This window comes from Crocodylus porosus, unplaced genomic scaffold, assembly GCF_001723895.1.
Source record: "Crocodylus porosus isolate Cpor-Errol unplaced genomic scaffold, CroPor_comp1, whole genome shotgun sequence".
NCBI classification, from domain to species: domain Eukaryota; kingdom Metazoa; phylum Chordata; order Crocodylia; family Crocodylidae; genus Crocodylus; species Crocodylus porosus.
Genome location: NW_017728914.1, coordinates 22431867 through 22452329, shown reverse-complemented (window position 1 = coordinate 22452329; position 20463 = coordinate 22431867). Strand labels below are relative to the sequence as shown.

Here is a 20463-nt window from a genome sequence, read left to right as displayed (position 1 = left end):
TGCCTTAACCAACCTATTATAACTTTTTTTGGGTGGCAGGGGGGAGATCTCCATGTCTCCCATCGAGGCAGCTTCCACTTTGCATAAATGATTAAGCATTCACTGGAGCAAGGTCTGAAACCCAGGTGTCTCTCACCTCCTGGGTGAGCCTCTAACCACTACTTTGAGAAGCATTCATGCATGCACTCACTTGCTCTCTGACTGAACAAATACTTAAATGTTTTATACAAACTGAAACAACCACAAACAGAAGCACTGTGGGAGCCCCAGAATGTCCTACAGTCTTCTGGTCAGGGCAGTTTTCTGGGAGGTGGAAGGTGTAGCCTCAAGGCCCGTCAGTCCTCTCATCCATGGTGAGTGCTTTGTCAGGCTTATGCAGGGGAGGGAGGGACTTTCTCTGGCTTTTAAATTCCCTTCATCCCTCATGTCTAGGTGAATTTAAAAATACAGTATTTCCTGTGTGGCCACAACTTCAGTTTTTAAGATTTGACTGGGAAAAAAAGTGTTCAGCTTTACTGCTGATTATGACAACCAGGTATTCTTGTCTTGCTCCAGAGATGTACAAGCAGCAAGGGCACACCAGCATTTTAGGCACGAGGATAAAGTAGAGCTGTTTAATGCATGTTGGAGGAACCATGATGTCAGCTTCCTTACAGGAATGTTTAAGGAGTTGGCTGGTTACCTGGGAAGAAACGGGTCATTTGGGCATGGGCATATAAAGTGCTAAGCACCTTACTCAGCTCTGGATCCTGATCCTTAAAAAAGCACTTATGCACTTGCTTGCTTTTTAAGCATGTCAGTTGTCCCATTTAAAGACAAATCAGTTTGTACCCCAAATGTGTAAAGTTTGAGCTTGTATTTATGTGCGATGCTGGATTAGGGCAATCATGTTCAACAACCTTTTAGGATCAAATCCTTTCTAAAGAAGGCAAGATGGGGGTGATTTCTTGTTTTGGGGAGCAGGCAAGAGGAAATCAGCCTGGTTTGCAGATCATGAATTCTTTATCTGATTTAAAATCGATAGGAAACTCTATAGCAGTGTGTGTGTGTGTGTGTGTGTGTGTAAACACATGTTCTAAAAATATTTAAAACAGCCAGCCCTGCTCCCAGTAACGTTGTGGGGAAGGGGGGCAGAGGGAGGGAAATCTTATTTAAAAGGAATGGAGAACAGAAGGATCAGAGAAAGTGTCCTTCCTTAGGACATGTGTAACGTCTTACTATGGGATCTCTAAAAAAAAAAAGTGCTGATCTGTAAAGTGTTTAAGCGGCACAATGTGCCTTTGATGCTTCTGCAGCTGAAGAACCGTTGCCAATTTGATCAGCATTAACTTCAGTTGCAGAGGTCTGGCACCTCCTAGAGCTATTGCCTTCTCTTACCTCACTAGTAGTGGTCCCTATTTATTCTCCCCTCAACCTTATTTCCTCCTGTCTTGCATGTCTTTTCCCTCCTGCTCTCTGGTGTATTTCCCCTCTTGTGACTGCTGCAAGCTCCTCCTGCAATCTGCAAAAGGGAACTTCCCTGCATTAGAGGCTTGGATCTCCTCTCTGATCCCAGGTCCCTTTGCCTCAAACCCCAACCTCACAGAAACACCCCCTCCCACCTCCCACCCCAAACTGCATAGCAGCTCAGTGCCACATCCGATACTCCTCCTGAGCTGCGGCTTCAGGCTGTTGCTGTCTAGTCCAGGCTACTGTATATCAGTCTGGTTTGCTGCTTTCTTCCCCACTCGGCAAGGTAAGTGGTTTCTTTTGTTTAACTCCCTAAGATTTTTTGACCAGTAACTGCATCATCCCTTCGCTGATCTGCTTTCAGCATGATCTGAAGCGTGCTGGCGTGGAGCAGGCAGCCTCACTGCTGGCTAGTGCTTGGAACGATTACATTTTTCAGGCAATAACTTAGTCCCGTTCTGCAGTAGGACAAACCTTTTGAGCCTGGAGGTTACAATTCAAGCATGCTAAAGGAGCAGCACCGGAGGGTTAGAAGCAAAGGTTTCGGTCTTCTCCCTTCTGAACTTTGTGACCGGATGTTTGGGAAGGGGGCTCAGAGCAGCTGAGGACCAGACCCAGGGGTTCATATAATCTGGTATGACAGCTGTGAGAGTTGCCAGGCTCAGGGATGTATACTGACTCCCTAATAATTAGGTAATAAGGTGCACATAGGGGAATTTCTCCCCAACCCCATGCTGTCAGTGGTTGTCTGGTGGCCTGCTGAATGAGAATTTATAACCTTTTAGAAACAAGTATTGTAGCTATTATAAATGCTGGTGGGATTAGGCATATAAATGTCTAAACCATTTCTTAATCTTCCTGAGGTCTTGCCCAGTGAGTTAAAGCTCATGAAATGATAGTCAAGGAGTTATTTGGGATTATCTCCTGTTTTAAGCAGTTTCTAATGAACTAATAAATGGACACAGATAAAACACCAAGGTCTTCCAGTGTCTGGATATAAAAACAGACAGGATTTCTTGTGTCTATAAACATGCTGGCTAAATAGTAGTTTCTAATTGCAAGGCATAGGTTCTCCCAGTCATTTCAGCTGTTCCTGTTCTGTTAATGGGCTAGCGAATGACTTGATCACAAAGGTAATTAATAAAGTATCAAAATAGCTTAAGCTCTAGGGACAGGCCAGTTAGTGCTTCTCTTAATGGAACAATGTTTTGCCCTTTTTGATGTTTAACTTCACAAAAGCGTGTGGTAAAGACTAGGGTTTCTTATGTTATTTTTTTAGAGGACTAATGTACAGTAATTTCTGGCGTTATGCTTCCAAAACTTTCTGAAATCAGCTTAACTAAAAGCAAAACCTGCATTCCTCTTCAGGGTCCATATGTCAAAGTACTTTAAAGATGTTAGTTAATAAGAAGCTATAAAGTGTTACATAACAAATGCTCATAAAGGATATAGCAGTTGACTTCTACAGTTGCTGCTGATTGCTTCAATGTAATGTGAGGACATCACAATGGGATCCTCTTTGATGGCCATTATCATAATGTCAAACATCCCAGGGGCTGGTTTTTTAGTTCATTAGGAGAAATGAGGTACCAATTCTCTCAGCTGCTTTTTGCTGTAGCGAAAGGAAAGTGCCCTTCCCACAGATTCCTTGGTCCTCTTCTTCCCCCAAAGAGAAGTTTTAGCTTTGAAAAGATTTCCTCTTTTTGCTTAGGATTTGCATGGACTGCCCAGGCCATTCAGTTTAAAGGCAATGGTAATAATCAGAAGCGCTTTGTTGCCTCATTTCACTGAGATTTTTTCAGTCATGTGAAATATGAAATTAGGATTCCAGGGTGAACCAAACATCTGGAATGGACCCTGTGATCTGAAATGTCAGGAAAATCCCCAACCAAGCTAAGGTGAGTTGAGTCCATGTTATTCAGGCCTAACTGACAAAAACATGCAGTTTTTAACTTTTGACTTCAAACTGATTTAAGTACATGTTTAAAGTTAAGCTTTTTTGACATTAAAGTTAAGCTTTCACGTATTCACGTTAAAGATCATTAAAGTTAAGCTTTTTTGATTCGGGCCTAAGCTTGGATGTGAATTGGTGGCTGGAGGATCTCTAAGCTGTGGAGACAAAAAATAAAAAGTTAGTCCTATATTCAGGGAAAGTGGAAGACAGCAGGAGAGACAGTAAGCCAGTAAGAAGTAATCAAGGAGCGGGGGGGTGTGCAAGTGCAAGTGTGCATGTAAATCTGCTGTCTGTTTTTCTGTGTAAGAAATTTGTATCAATTGCAGATGAATAAATCACACTCCAGTCACGAAACCTTTCTTGGAAAGATACCTCTCCTCCCTTCTTTCCCTGTTCGCTTTCACGTTCAACTCACTGTGCACAGTAGTTTCCTTTCCAAGCTGCAGTGATCAGACCCTAGCCAGTGCAGAGTCTGATCCTTTGTGTGGCCCCAGTCAACATTTTTTTTAGTGTGAAAAATGATCTAACACTTGTCTAACTCATACTTTCTGTATAACCACTAATGCCTCTTGTTCTGCAAAGGGTTTCTTATGCCTTCTAAATTTCTAAATATCATTTGCTGCTATTTTTTTTTGTGCTGCTCTTTCTGTTTTTCTCTCCATTTTCTGTCCATTTGCCTTCCATGTATTGCTTCTCCATACACTGCCACCTCTAACTTCAGAACAATTTTCATCCCTCTGAAGAATGGAATACATTTGTAACTATTTAGGCTCTAATCCAGTAGTATTTACTTAGGCACAGGTGCCATTGATCTCAAAAGGGACAGTGACTAAATAAAGGTTTCAAGATCATACCTATAATCTTCTTCAACCAGTATTTCACGATTTCTTTTTTGTATGCTTATATGCAGAGCTCTGTCACTTTTAATTGAACCAGCAATGTTGATTTGGCAAGGAACCTGTTAGCTGGGTTTCTAGTGGGCACTACCAAGAAAAAAATACTTGCATTTTACTCTGAAATGTAATTTGAAATATCTCAGTCTCCTTCAGAACCTGTCCTTTATGGCAGAATTTCTCTTCACTCTTCCATGGATTACACATACATCATATATCTCTTATTTTAATTTTCATGCAGTGTATATTGGGAGCAAGGGAAGTGGTATAAGAATAATTATGCCATAATACAGATGTAATTTTATACAATATGTATGTCAATTTGCAGACAGCAGAATATAATTTAGCACTCGTTACTGATGGCAAGTTGTTGCTTTTCTCATTTTCTAGGACATACAAGCAGAAAGTACCAGAGATCAACGGAGTACAAGCTCGATTAACATTTACTTTGTCTCTCTTCATTCCAAGATGATGTAATTTCATTAGAGGTGTTGGCAAAATTCACTATGGGTGCAACCACCTCCAGCAAGCCACCCGTCTTCGAGGACAATGAAGAAGGTAAGAGAATGCTGTAATTGTTACCTCTTGGGAGAACAATATTCAGCAGGATTGCTAAGGCCTACAACAGTGGACACAGCAGCACACCCCAACTGTTACTTCACTGCTCTTCCTAAACACCAACATGGTTAATACGTGTGCATCCTATGGATGGGTATTGGGAGACCATGTGAACTATGGTTTTGAGAAGTGACAAGGTCAATGGGAGCCGCGGGTGACCTCTTGTGACTGTCAGTTTTGAAGATGGAGAGTACCTGTTTGGAGTTTGGAAATCCAACCAAGGAGTGATGTTTTTTAGGCTGGTGGGAGAACAGCTTGGGCATAGGGTATTTCCCTGTCCATTCGGTGCTGAAGGTTCTTGGAGATGCCAGCCAGCAGCAATGGTATTAGAGCTTCTTGATAAATTTGCCCTCCCAGGCTACCATAGAAGCTATTGTTATGAAACCAGCATTCAGCACCGATAGCTCAAAACATGAAAATGCAAATGCATTGCCATAGTATTAGCCTTAATACTTAGTGTCAGGGTCCGGTCCTGCCAAGGGTACAGATGCAGAGTTAGAAAAATGCTTGTATTTCCTATCATATGAGTTGATTTATTAACTGCCACTTGGGATGCCACATGAAAGCATATATAAATAAACACATAAGATAGTCACTCGTCATTATAAACTACGATTGTCTGAGACATTTAAAATAATCAAATACTGAAAGATCTTGGCACTTAAATGGATAAATATTGTCTCCTTCTGTAAGGCCTCAGTTGTGTTCAGTGACATGAAATATAATTGATATTTATCAGTTGCAAAATGAAATCTTTACGGTAAATTTCCTTCAACCTTCATAATCACCTTCCACATTCTTCATGCATGATGGGAGGAAGCAAAACATTATATGTTAAAAAGGCAGACAGGCAGGAGTTTTTGAAGCTGTACATGCACTGGAACCTCCAAAAATGTAGGACCCAACTTTCTGATCCATATGTAGGGGGGGCAGTAGTCATGGGACCAGCTATGGCTTCCTGATTTCCTTCTTTGGTTTGATTATGTCTTTTATTGGACCAGCTATATAGTTAAGAAAGATTGTAGACAAGCTTTTAGACACAAAATGGCATTCTTCAAGTCTGGAAAGAAGATACAGCCTAAGCTAAATACCCTGGAGAATAATTGTTTTTATTTAACTCCAGTATGTAACACAAGGCTGTTCAACTGCCGGGCTACAGGTAGCCTAAGAGAGGTTAATTTGTGTGTGGTCCCCACCAAGTTCCCACCCAGCTGCTCTCCAGTTTTCTGTCTGCAGGCTCCCCGCTCCATCCTCTGGCTTCCAGTTTCTGCACCGAGGAGCAGGGAGGAGTGGCACAGCACAGCGCATTGCAGCCCACGGTGCCAGGGGAGCCTGCAGCCGGGGGGACCTGAGCATCATGATGCTGTGTGGGGGTAACCAACACAACACGTAGCCCGGGCAGCCCAAAGCTTGTCCTGGTGTGGCCCACGTGGTGTGGAGCCAGTGGCCCTTAGATGTTGGGCAGCCCTAATGTAAATAAAAAGGGGGATATCAACTTGAAAAATAGGGGAAGTGGGCAGTAAACCTGTAGAGCAAAGAGGAGTGGCAGCAGAGCTGGTAAAGAGCAGCTGAAGTGGATAGAACTAATTAGACCATTCAAAAAGGAAGAGAGTCATTATTACTTGTGGAGTAAAGATAGGCTAGTAAGCATGGATCAGAGCACTGATCTGTTATTACAGTGGTTAAGGACAGTACCTGCCTCTGGTACCTAGTGGTACTCCATGTTGAATCCTATATTGCTAGAGGTTAGTGCAGTGTTTCTCAGCCAGGATATAGGGAAACCCTGGGATGGCACTGCATCATCCTTTGAAGGGTACCAGGAGGTGTGAGGAGACAAACGAGGTGTGTGGAGATAAGCAGATAAGTATATAAATGAAGGCTCAGACTTGTCCCTGCCTGAACAATCCCCCACCCCTGTTGCTCAGCTCCTCTTCAAGGGGGAAAGCACTATACAGTAATATATGAATTAGTTTTTGAAATTGGGTGATACTCAATTCTTAGAAGGGATGGAGGGTGCCTTGAGTCCAATGAAGGGTGCCTCGAGGCAGAAAATGTTGAGAACCACGGGCTTAGGGGCTGCAGCAGATGAGTGGGAGTCAGGAGCGTTGAGATTTATTCCTGATTCTGCCAGTGCTGTTTGACCTTGAACAGCTTGCTTGGCTTGTCTGTGCTTGAGTTTCTCCTAGTTTATCTATCTGTAAAACAAGGATTATAATACTGCTTACCCACCTTGTCCTTATACCACTTCACACACATATAACACTCCAAGTGAATTTATTTTATTGTTATGACCAGGTTTGAGATCTACATTTGGATAAACTGGTGTTTTTCTCAGTGTTTTCACAGAAGCAGCTTAGCAGTGATCCGCTCTTCCTAGTGATGTCTTTGCTGATGCTGCAGTTTGGGTCTTGGTCCAGTTTATTACAAGAGGACTGCTGGGAGGGAACCACATGTCAGAAACAAGCTGTGCTCACTTAGATACTTGGTCATCAACTACAGTAACAGCTCAGAAAGATGAAATGAGAGGTCAGTGCAGTGATCTGGATAGGGAACAGTCAGGCAGCCTATGAAGGAGCACATTGCATGCATCTCAGCTGAGGAGACAACTCAGTAGTTCCAGGGTGTCAGAAGATGGGAGAGTTATAGGGGGTTTCAGGTACAAAGCATTCCTATAGCACTCTTACCCCCAACCTTCAGGAATGACATTGATGGGCTTTTTCATAAGCCCAGTTCACCTCTCCATGGTTAGTGGATGTGGAAATGGATGGCTAGTGGACTGACTCGAAGCAATGAGCAAAAGGCTGGCCCAGCCTTTCACTGTGCTGCTGTGGGGAAAAGAGAACGAAGGCAGCCGTTTACCCTTCTGGTGCCACCATGGAGCAGAAGGGCAGAATTCGAGCCTGGTAGTCGGGACATCCCTCTCAGAGAGGCCGGGATTGAGCACCATGGTCGCAAGGGAGTATCTGGCTGGCCTCTGAGTATGCTTGTTGCAGTACACAGCGCACAGTGGTTGGTGAAACATGCTGCTCTTTTTTCAAAGGAGACCCAATTCTGTGTGGCAGGGTGTGTCCACCGCTATCTAGAGCCATTTTCTCCCCATTCTGTAGCCCCAGTTCCATTCTCCCCTCCAAACCCTGTGCTCATGAGTGACTGGTGCCTCCTGAATCCGGGGGGGCTCCTGCAGAAGCTGCTGAGAGCAGCGGCCCTGTCGGGGGGGCACCAGTCCTACCGACAGCATCAGTGTCAGCCGTCGGGGGGAGCATTGACCCTGTCGGGGGGGCACATGCACCCCTGTGTGCCCTCTACCAGTCGCCTGTGCCTGTGCTGTACGTTAGACAGGATTTTGTACCTCTGAGCTTATTCGGAGAATTAATTTATGATGATATCCTCCAAACATAATGAGAACATGATGCACCATTTCCATGACTGTACATTGGGTTGCTAGACCTGTAATAAATGCTGAATACGTGCATGGACAACAGTAACCTCCACTTTGGCTAAAGTGGCTCTTGGCCTTGCTCCCAAATTATTAGTGCAATTGTTTGTTATTTCGCATTAAAGTAATTGGAGAAAATGATGGACAACCTACTTCGCAATGAGGTTTTCCTGGAGTTTGCAAATTTTAATCTTTTATGTTCAAGCACTTGGTATCAGCATCTGCCATAAATAAGTAGCTGCACTGACTCAGCAGTACAGATGACTGATTTTCCCCTTTTCTTCCTTGGAGTGATGTGGTCTGAGTGGGAGATTCTGCCTGTCACAAACAGAGGTCTCCTCCTGCTGGCTCTTTCTCACTTGGGTGGATTTCACCTTTCTTAACACCAAGGGTTGATTTTAATGGCTGAAGAAATAAATACACCTATAAGAAATGTAGGTTTTCTTTTATGGCAAAGGGAATGGGGCCCTTTTCAATGGTCAAGCAGTAGTACCCCACAGCCAAAAAGTTCACTAGGTTTGCAGACGGTTTCTTTTTTATCTGTTGACAAATTAAGAAAAAGGGACTTCCCCTCATTACTGATCACACCTCAAGGGATCAAATATATTGGAATTACTTATAATCACTGTGAAGGGGTGGGACACCAGAGGAAGCCCAGGGACTCCCTCCCTAGGGGATTATTCTCCAGACAAAGGGCTCCATCCTGAAAAGCATTAAGCATGTTCTAAAATCCCTCCCTTTTCAGGGAACTATTTTCATATGTTTGTAAATGAACTGGAAGTTCTTGCATAGAGTTGAACACGTAGAGTATTCCTTGAATTTGTTTCTGTCCTAGATCACGCTATATTCAGGGCTGGACTCAATGATCTTGCGAGGTCCCTCCCAGTCCTAATGTCCATGAAATCTAATGTCTGTATTACATACCATAGCAGTATAAAAACACTAGTTCTCTAGCACTGAGGTGGATGATTTCAAAAGGTGGATTCTGATCATGGGACCTTTGTATCATGGTGGTCATGCTAAATACACTGACAAAAGTCATTCATCCACAGTTCTTGGTGCACTTGACACGCCACATAATTATGCCTGTTATACAGTTAGGGGAACTGAGATAGATAGAATATAAGTGATCTGCCCAAATTCAGTGAGAGCTGATCTTGTATCCATTTGGAAACGTCCCATTCGCTCCAACAGGACAGGATCAAGCCTATCACAATCTGTTGGCAGATGCTGAACTCAAAGCCAGGTATCTTTTTCACATTCCTAGCAGGCTGTTGTGTCCAGTATATCCCAGTGTCTCTCTAAAGTCAATTTAATATTCTTCTACCAAATATGGGAGCTAGAAGTGACTGCAAAATGAATAAATCATTATTCCCATGTTTGATTGTCCAAGACAGCTAAAACCCAGTGCTTTCCCCCCATGATTACAATAGGTATCTGTGGTGATATTTTGCAATGTGTTTTGTTCTTTTTTTATCATAAGTTTTTGGGCCACACTGTCTTAAAGCATGCTTAAAAGTGGGTCACACAATGGTGTTGTGATCTCTAATTTGGTCTGTAGGTATTACTACAATAGAAATGGATAGTAATAGGTAACATGCAAACATGTAGGCATTTTCTATAAATCCTGTAAATATGATGATCAAATAAAATGAGCATATTTATTCTTTAAAGGCATGGTTCTAGCTGTGAAATTAATTTACATTTGATAATGATTTTTAAAAGACGTTGTTTTCCTTAGCAGGTATTTTCAGTGGGTCTTGTTTTCACTAAATCTCATCAAAGGCCTGATCTACAGTCCTTGGAAGCCAGAGGAAAGATGTCCACGAGCTCATAAGTAGCTTTAGGTTGCTTTATAACTATAATTGTTGCTCCATGTCACTCTGTCCTATCCATGCTGACTATCTTTATCAATGCCCTCCTCTTTGTTGTAACCCCATCTGGGTTTGTCTTTCCATTTGTGCTGTAAGGAGAAGAACGGGTCTTGGGCACTGTAAAAAACCGTAACAGCAAATCCTCCAATCTCTGGAGTGCTAAAGAAATCAATGCAAGTTCAGGGCACTCAGTTACTACTGAGGGGAGGACTTCAGCCTCTCACAGAATTCATCCCTAAGTGTATTTTCAAATCAGATAATTGCCTGCTCAAATATATTTTCTTCCACATGTTGTTAGACTCAATTAGCAGGGAAGCACAAAAGCAGTTGCAAGATCCTGAATGTCAATTGCATGATAAATTACTCTTGGCAAGTAATTAGATCCAATAATTTCCTTATAAAGTAATTAGACCCTATAATTTCCTTATTTAAGGCCAAACTCTGCCACCCTTAGTCACATGGAGTATACAGCTCCCTTAATTTCAATGGGATTATTCCTGGAGGAGGATCCTACACAATGTGAGTTAGGCTGTGGACACGAGTGGATTGATTTGTGACAAGTCAAGCTGTGTGCTAATTTTAAAAAGCTAAGAACACATGATACAAGCCCAAAAAGCAGAACATCTTACTCCATTGGGATAAATTGGGGCTACATTTCTCAGGCTTTCCAGTGCCTGCTTTTCAGTCCCTCCGTGCTGAGTTCAAAGCCAGACTGAACTAAATAATATTACAGACAGCTTCCTAGTGAAAGGAGGTTAGGAGATCTAAGTTAAACCCAAGTAAATCTAGCTAGATATGAGCAATGTGAGAAACACAGGATTTGAGCCAAGAGCACAAACTTTAATGAATTAAAGGATAAAGCCATTTATCAATTTCTAACCAATAATGTAGAGGGCCTACTATGACCTCAGAGCAATCCCTGCATCCTACAGAGAGTTAGAAATAGAAGGATAAAAAATGACTGATACCATAACTGGTTACTTCCATAATCCTTGGAGGTCTGGAAAGGAAAAATTGGTGAAGTGGAAAAGGAGTGAACAGAGAGGTAGATAGGAGAGAGTTAGTTAGGAGATTATGTTGGGAAGCTGCAATGAAAACTGTTAACTATCAATACTATGCAGTTGTTATTAGGCAGGGAAGCATTATGTGCTGTGGACACTCACAAAACCTAGTCAAATGTTTGAACGGCTTCTGGTTGGAGTTATTTAAAATAACACCATTTCTCAATGGAGATAATGTAAGGAAGGTATAGCCAGAGGAAGGAGGATATGGTTTGCTTTCTCTTTTTGTTGTTGAGCTTCGGGATTCATTCAGTAAAAAAGAACTGTTTCTCTCTCCTAAGATGCTCATTCAGTACATTGACTTAATGTCATCAATAATTAATCCTTCATGTTGTTGACCTGACATTAGCATCAACATTAGTGATATATGTCAGCTAAGAACTGGCAGTAGGTACCAAGACACTGAAGGAAGAGAGATGCTGGTGAGCCCAAGAATAAGATAAAATGGAGGCTACTTTTACCAAGACATTCATTGTGCTCAGTGGTCTGGCAAATTCCATATTTGCTGATCTAACGGTTAGGAATAATCATTTCTGGATCCCGTTCCTACTCAGTGATTTTTCTTTTATTTGACCTTTGGAGGTCACTGAACCCTCCCTCTGACCCAAGCTCCACATCTATAAAACTGAGACCAAAATATGTATGTCAGATTATTTGTGAGACATCGGAGGTAGTGCATGAAAGGCATGTTGGAAGTACAAACTGGTGAGGCTTATTGTTGTTTCAGGTATATAAGAAAATAGGTATTCACAGCCAAGCTTCTGGGATTTGGTCAGCTCAGCACCAAATTAATGGGACCTTGATCCTAACTAGGCACACGGGGACAAAACCACTATAAATATTATGCCGTATTTGGGTCTGGCTCTCCAATTCCTGCAGTTTCTGCCCAGTTTCAGGCACACACATAGCTAATGATGGGTATGACTCATTCTGTATCCGGGTCTTCTTTAAAATAATCTTTAGTCCCATTGCCAAGCTGCTGTGACAAGCAAGGATTGTGCTTGATTTTTACTCATTTCATCAATCTATACCATTTTGTTAATATATTCAGGGCTTGATTTTTTTGCATTGCTTTCAAGAGTACCCAAGCATCCGCTGTGCTGAGATAGGCATTTTGTATTTATAGAATTTGATTAATGGCTGGAAACACTGGCCATTTCAGTAATGGCCATTTCAATAATTGCTAATCAGTGACTAAAAATCTTTAATGGCTTCTCTCTGCTGGGGCTGTAATTCATAGAAATCTTTTAATGTTTCCCATAGGGAGAAATTTACATTTTTTTCAAGTGATGCTATAGAAATGTACCCTCCTCTATTTAGGAAGCAAGCATTTAAGAAAGGTGTTAGGAAAATGAATAATGTGCATACAAATGCACAAACCCTTGAAGTTGCATTTACTCATTCACTTAGCAGAGAATGTATATTATAATAATTAATGATTTAAATATTCTGAATGTTTTTTGTTTAATTTGCTAAATAAGAATGAGTTGATCTGCTTTCCATCAGTACTTGTTACGGCCTTGGAAATCTTTGAAATTGGGGAGTGAGAGATAGCGGGGTCTCAGCTGCCTTTGTCCCCTGCCCCTTGGTCCTGTACTAGGTGTAGCTTGTTTGTATCTGATGACTGGACCTGTAAATGCCACTCCTTGTACACCATTGAGAAGGGGCCTGGGTTATTCTGTGGCTGTGGGAACTTCTGTGTTGAATGACAAGGAAAAAAAATAGGATGACATTAGTCCACCAGGTGATGGTAAATGGTGCCCAACTGACATAAAGTTGAAGGGACAGAAGAGCCCGTCCTATAAAGTGTTTTCTCTGGGATATTGCTCTCTTCTTGCTCCTGCTCATTTCAAGAGAAGCTGAGGCAGCCCAGTACCTTGCAGAATGAAACACTGAATGCTTTCTTCCTTATCCACACAACTGGCACAGCATAGACATTGCCGCACATTGCCCCACACAGTGCATCTCCACTGTGACCTGGTTAGTGAGAAGATAGTTTAGGGTAGGATTTTCAAGGTGGCTCAGCAGTGGCTTAGTTCTAGTCTATATGATGTTGAAGATAATTTTACCACTGACCCATGTGAAGGCAGGATTAGGCCAACAGATTCTTAAATCCCCTTCTTCTCCCCTTCTTAAATTCTTTTAGTCCTTAGTTTCTGTGTTAACCATTGTGTTGGTCATGGGTTTTATTTCCTCTGTAGTGCTGGCATTTATAGTTGGAGCTCATGTCGCTCAGTTGTTAGAGCATCAGATCCTTAGGATTCACAGCTTTGATTCAGATGACAAGTTGTAATTTGATGATAGAAGGTTCTGAAATTTATCAGAGAAAGGTATAACAAAAATCAGTGATTGGAAGTTAAAGGTAGATACGTTCTTACTAGAAATGAAGGGTAATTTTTTTACAGTAGCCCAAGCTAATTATTGGAATGATTTACCGAGGGTTACCGTGAAGTCTCCATCACTGAAAAACTTTTCAAGCGAGAGGGAATGTTTTTCAGAGGTATGCTGTAGTTCAAACACAGCTATTGAAATTGAAGCGAGCAAGAGCTGGTACTGGATGTCAGACTATACATTTGTCGTGGTCCCTTTTGACTTTGGGATCCATGAAACATCTGTCCAGTAGGAATTGGAGTTAACTTGGTTCAGGTCATTTTCCGGTCTTCAGATTGTAACAGCTTTTTTCCATGACTGACCTTGGGCTGGATTCAAGCTAGCAGCTAGAATTTGGGGAAACGTTCCAAATGAGTCAGAAATAAAGTCATGATATGTGCATAAAGAGAGTGTGTTTCCTCTAGATACATAGTTTAAGCCTGTTTTTCACTGGTGCATCCACAAAACTCTCAGTGATGTTAATTAAAAGCAGGAATATATTTTTATGGAAGGAATGGAAGCCATTACACATCGTGTCCTTCTTTTGCAGTAGTGGGATGGATGACTGGGTGATGGATATTAGATAATATACACCCATTCGAGTAGTGGCTGCTACTTAATAGATGGGATTTTAATGAGGCTTTTGACAGGGTTGATGTGTCCTTCATGAGGCTGTTTCTCAGGCTTCCTTAGCTCCTTCATTTTTATCTGTATCATGCCCCTTGAATCTGTATTCAAATACGATATACTACAAACCCTTGCTTAATGTTTCAGGCATATCATTCAGCGTGCTCTTAACTGTATACACAGCTGTATAGCTGTATATTTGCCCAAGCTTATCTGATCATATGAATTCTTTCTTTGATGAGAAGGATTTATCCAATTATATCTAAAAAGAACTGGATTAAGGTTTGCATTGTGCATGGGTCCAAATGTAATGCTTTAGGTTTTATTCCAGATTTTTAGCAATGCAAAGCTTAGTAGCATTTAGGAGTGAGGCTTTTGGATTGACCCACTGTGAAAATAATATGAAAAGGTAGGTAGGATGGAGAGATAGAAAGGGTGATCGTCCCTAATGAGATGTTCTACAGATCAAAACTGTCATGTTATTTACAAGTCATACCCGGATTAGAATCTATTTAACAAAAATCAAAACTACTATAAGATGAAAGAAGGGCAAAGCAGCTGGAGAGTGTGCATGTGTGAGTGCTGTGGTTAGGTTTCAGAGGTTCTTAGACTTTTGTATGTTAAGGCCTGATGGGACCAAGCTGAGCAGGTGGCCTGACTGTGCATAACCCAGACTGTAAAATTTGAGTGCACACCACAGAATTGTGCAAAGCTTTCATGTGTTTGGGTCACAGTCTTTGACTTACTCATTTCCATTAAGTAAGCAGTAAAAAAAAGTGTGCAGTTAGACCAAGATACTCTAGAAGAATAAAAATCAGCAATGGAAAATACCACTGGACTCATCTGGTCTATCTGGTTTATAGACTGCTTTCAGCACAGATTACCTCCTTATGTAGGTTCATTTGGTCTCTTGAGATAAGTAAGAAATTTCAAAATGAAAGAGTGACCATCTGTTCTGTGTGTGTTTTCACCTTCCTCTGGAGCTATGTATACCGGTCAGTGTTGGAGGCCAGTACCAGTCTCCACAATATGGCAGGGTAAGTTCTCTAATGTGGTTTATCTTCAAATAAGATCAGTTGAAATTATTGCCATGTTTTCTTTCCATATGATCTTCTTTTTAAACAGTGTAAAGTCCAGTTAGGACTTAAATCCTGATGCTGCTCTGATTTGCTTCTACTGTTATATACAGGGTGTGCTACATGTTCTTTAATGCACTGCAGTTACTGTACATTAAGTTTAGTACTTGGATTACCAAGTACTAAATCAATGTGCAGTAATTTGTGCTTCTGTACAGTAGCACCAGTACACAGGTTTTTAGTGACGCTTACTTCACAGTAGCCTAATATTACTGTACAGTACTGTATTAGCACACTTTTTGCGTGGCATGCTACTGCACAGTGTTATTGGGCTACTGTGCAGTTAGCGTCTTGTGTAGACGTTCCCACTGTGAAGCTGTAGCCTAATGTCAGTCAGCATCTGTCATGGTCATTATCAAATGCCCTTGTTTTGTGTCACAGACCAAACATGAATTTGGCTGTGATGCTGTATGAATCTTCGGTGAGGGACAATGTGTTTTTTGCGGTGGAAGTGTGAGTTACAACAGTCTTGCTGAAAAAATCTCGGTTGATAAAATGTTTGGGGAACAAATGGCTCTTGGTTTCTGTGTAGCTCAGTTCAAGGTTTGAACTATATTCATTACGGATGGCAATCACAAGAAGCTGGATTTCCCAAAGCAGCCTTTGATCTAGGAGGCAAAGGAGGAAGAAAGTTTAGTAAGACATGAACAGAAGGTATTCACACACCAATGCCCCCATGAAAACAAGACAGTGCTTAAGTAGTCTGCAGCGCAGACTAAGGGATGTTAACTAAGAACCTCATCTATGGCATTGTAGCCAGCCCTTTTCGTTCTCCTGTGACAGGTTTGGCTGGAACCTCCATCTGGGAAAAGAAACAGTAAAGGATGTCCTCAAGGTGTTGAACTTGGGTACAAAGAAGGCTTCTGTGGTACCATAAATGACACCATTTTACACTTGGTATAAATTTGCTGAATCAGACCTTGATTTCTGGGTGAAGCCCAAGAAGACAGACACTATTTTCTCCAGGGATATTTGGGATTTTGTTTTGTTGCTAATCTCTAGTTTTAATGAGACACCTCAGAAAAGATTTCCGAAGAACTATAGGGAATTTGACACCTAATCCCCTTAGGACAAATCTCAGTGCAAGTACGCAAAACGACTTAACCTGTCTGCACCAGACAGATATGATAGATATGATATGGGCATCCATTTGTTCTGTTTTGTGAAGCAAAGCCTTTTCCTTCTGATTTCCTGTAAGATTTCAAACAAAATGCAAGCGGGATGGTTATTGTGAAGGGCAGAGTCCTTTGGTTTTCTACAAGCATGAAAGGTCGATGTGACACCTTCCCAGGTGAGCTTGCTCAGGTGTTTTCACAATCTGGTAAAGCACTGTACACCTTATACTAAATACAAGCCACTAGTTGTATCCGGATGATGACACGATAATACTGGCTTGCAAGAAAGAGTTTGAATCCTTTGAAGTGGAAGCAAAATCCAGTTTTATTTGTGTCTAAAACCTCACTGTGTGAACTCTCAGAGAACGGGGATGATCACTATGGAGAAAGCTGTCTTCTACAGTAATTAATAAAATGCTAGCCTCACAGCTGGCAGTCTCAGCAGAGAATTCAGGGATTGAGCATGGAGAGAAAGCTAAGCCAGTTTTCACCAATTCCTATGTGTCCCCACCACAACAGTCAACACTAATTGGCTTTCTTCCTGTTACTCTCCACAGAGAGGCCACTGACTAAGTGGCAGCATGGAGTACTTCTCCTCTGGGGCCCTGGGGGCCATCGCGGTGGCACAATGGTGGAGCCAGTGGGGAGAACTTGCCCTACTGCTTCCTCCACTGCCTGCGCTCAGTGGGGGAACAGAGGCTGTCAGTGTCCAGCGCTGTCAACCTGGCACTTTTCTGCAGTGTGAAACTCGCTTTATAAATAAAATATTTTGAAAGTGACTTTTTGTGAAGAAAAAAAGTCGTCTGACCCCAATGCAGAAGTTTGGTATTGTTTCTTTTAATGTGCGGAACAATTTCGAATGCAGCCTGCTCCCCGGCTAGTGGTGCAACAGGAAAAAACTGGCATGAGTGAGTAATCAAGTGTCTTGCTCCCTGTCAGTTTGAATCCATCATGGACATCCTCGCTGGGCTGTATTGTTCCATTTAGAAAGGGCTTTCTGCAAAGCAGGTCAGGCACATGGTCCTCTCCTGTCCAAGCACTAATTGATTGGAAAGGAGTGGATGAACAATGCAAATTAACTCTGTAATTTCAGGCCCTCTACATCCATGGTGCTTGATCATTTGGGGGCCATGCTAATTAAATCTGATGCATTATTAGAAATCTATCAGCAGCCTTCATTTGGTGCCTCAAATCAGCCATCTAATGAGGTTTAAGTGCCTTTTAAGTAGTTATCAGTAGCTGCTGTAAGGAATGGGTCTCTGGTTTGGCATGGACTGTTCTTAGTTAATGGCTACATGGTCTAGTGCCAGATGGGGTCATGAACACGCCGTAGCAGGACCCTATGATTTTGAAATTAGTGTTCAGTTTCTTGTCCTGAAATGCGCTTATGATTGCTGTTCACCCCAATTTCCAAGACGATGGGAGGTTGAGTTAATTTGTCTCTTCATATGCTGCCCATCTAGAAATCCCATTGTCATTTCAGGTGACAAACACATTGATATCTAGGCTGATCACAAGCACTCAGTCTATATGCTTCATTCTAGTTACTGCTATGAGAATCACCTGCATATACTTCCTGGAGGCAGCTGGGGAAGCATGGCTCAGTACTCTACCACTCTTCAGAGGCCAAAGAGAGACATGAAATGGTCATTAGGTTTTTCTTCTTTTAACTGTATTTCACGTTCCATAAAGCCGTGTAGAGTAGGTCGGAGGCTCCTGGCTATGCAGAGACCAGGCATACTTAGTGTTGGGTGACAGCAAAGTTTGAAGCTTTTGGTGTTGTTGCCTTCTGCAGTGCCATTAGCATAACAATTACCTAAAGCACAAGGACCCTCTGAGCTCAGGCTCCTATGTCGGGTATTTGTTTCATAATCATCAAACTCTATAGATACTTAATGACATGGATGGTTTCATATTTGGCCTCAGTGGAAGCAAATCCTCAGTGGGAGAGGTGGTGTGAAAAGGCTCGGGTGACGGTTTCCTGCCTCATATGCCATTAAAGAGAGATGTGTAAAAATCCCAAGAAACTCCCTGCTTTCACAGGCGAACAGAGTACAACATAATCAATGCAACTACTGTGAGTGACAAAGAGCCATCTTTACATGACTCCCGCTGTCCATGATCAACTAGAGGAAAGAATTGCCTAGAAATTCTTTTCTTTTTCACAACAGTCTCTGTTCAGGGAAAAAAACTAGAACAAAATCAAATTGTAGATCAGATGATTAATGTATGAATATCTGCTGTTTCTTGCAGTCACTTTTGACCATTTTGAAATTTTGCGAGCCATTGGAAAAGGCAGCTTCGGAAAGGTAAGCTTCTTGAATACAGAAGTAGCGTTTGCATGCCTAACAAAGCCTGTAGCAGTTCAAGGAATACACACATCAAAAAGGCTTACTTGTGACAGCTCACTGCAGATATATGGAATATTGCTCTGTCTGACCTGAACTTCAACTCCTAATAATGCAGGAAGAGAGTAAGGCTGACTTCTCGACTATTCAGAATCCCCAAACTATATTACAGGATATTAAGTTTTAGTTACTGATGAACCAAATCAGCTGAATGGGTGCATATCCTCAGAAGACAGATTACCATGACGTAAACTTGAATGTGGTGATGTCTCCTTGATAAAGAATTGAGCAGTACTGCAGTGTGTGGTGAATATTGAGCAGAGGTGTGTTTGAAATGCCACGCTTTTTATTTAAACACTGTATTAGCTTTTTTGTCCTCTCCCCCTTCGCCTTTCCTGTTACAGTGATTTCTGTAAGGAAACCCATGTCTGGAATTGCCAGAAGTTATGATATTGGTGGGTTACTTGCTCCGCACAAGAAAAGGTCTGTCAGTCTCTGTAGAGAGATCATGCCTGACAAGCAGGGAGAGGTGAAATTTTCCAGGAATTACATTAAAATGCCATGTCAGGTTGGCCCAAACTTTCTGCTAAATTCTGCAAATAGTTTCAGCCAAAAATCAAAAAAGTTTGTGTATTACATTTTAAAAACTTCTTAATTTTTTTGTTTGGAAAGATGCTTTGTTTGAAGTCAGTCTACATCTGATTTTTTCAGTTATTTACACATCTCACAAATCCACCTTCTCTGAGGGGCAATGACATGTAACACAAGGAAAATGGATGATTTGGGGATTCTTCGAGACTCCCTGACCTCCCAGCTTTGTCCCCAGCTAGAAGAATAACAATTATTCTTCTATAAAGTAATGTGGAAGATCAAATCTTAATTGTGCGGAGCTGGGACTTAGCAGCATGAATCTCATTATAGCAAACAGTAGGGTGCTTCTAGGACCACATTTTACCTGTACAAATGCGCTACATTGTTTTCTCCTACCAATTCTACCCCGTCTTTGTGTCTCGGTTTGCTTCCGCATAGGTCTGCATTGTGCAGAAGAATGACACGAAGAAAATGTACGCCATGAAATATATGAACAAACAGAAGTGCGTGGAGCGCAATGAAGTGCGAAATGTGTTTAAAGAGCTGCAGATTATGCAGGGCCTGGAGCATCCCTTCCTGGTTAATTTATGGTAAGTCATTTCACTTGTTATTTTCACACTTTTGGTTTCCTAAGCGTCCTTTGCAGAAGTGCTGAGCCCCTACATTACAATTGACTGCACTTGAAGAGGTGGTAGTTCAGTAGTTCTGAAAACCTCAGGGTTCTGCTTTTTTAATATAAATCCATGTATTTAAAAATGTTTATTTTTGCTTACTTTTGCTTATTTTTCTTTCCCTTGCAGCTCTTTTTTGCTTTAACACAGATTCTTGATAAAAGCAACAGTTTCCAGTATGATGTGAAAATACAGTTGGATTCAAACCGTGCTCACATAATGGGACCCCTCCCCTGTCACAGCCTACTTCTTTTATAGCTGAGTGGATGCCCACTGACTTTACACAGTGAGAATCGACTCCATTTATCTTTATTCCTTTC

The 20463-nt window shown here is 41.7% G+C and overlaps 1 protein-coding gene across 2 annotated transcripts in view; it reads left to right on the top strand.

The window, feature by feature from the left end:
- The first annotated feature begins 234 nt into the window (after positions 1-234).
- The window catches only part of STK32A (serine/threonine kinase 32A), a 69585-nt gene continuing 49356 nt past the window's right edge, over positions 235-20463 (top strand). The window contains exons 1-4 of one of the 2 annotated variants that reach the window (XM_019534983.1): positions 235-353; positions 4687-4854; positions 18787-18842; positions 19911-20062. In XM_019534983.1, coding sequence (XP_019390528.1) covers positions 4803-4854; positions 18787-18842; positions 19911-20062 — 260 coding nt within the window. In that variant the 5' untranslated portion in view covers positions 235-353; positions 4687-4802. Of the gene's footprint in view, positions 354-1351; positions 1736-4686; positions 4855-18786; positions 18843-19910; positions 20063-20463 lie in introns of those variants that run through there. The other variant, XM_019534982.1, reaches the window with a different exon arrangement.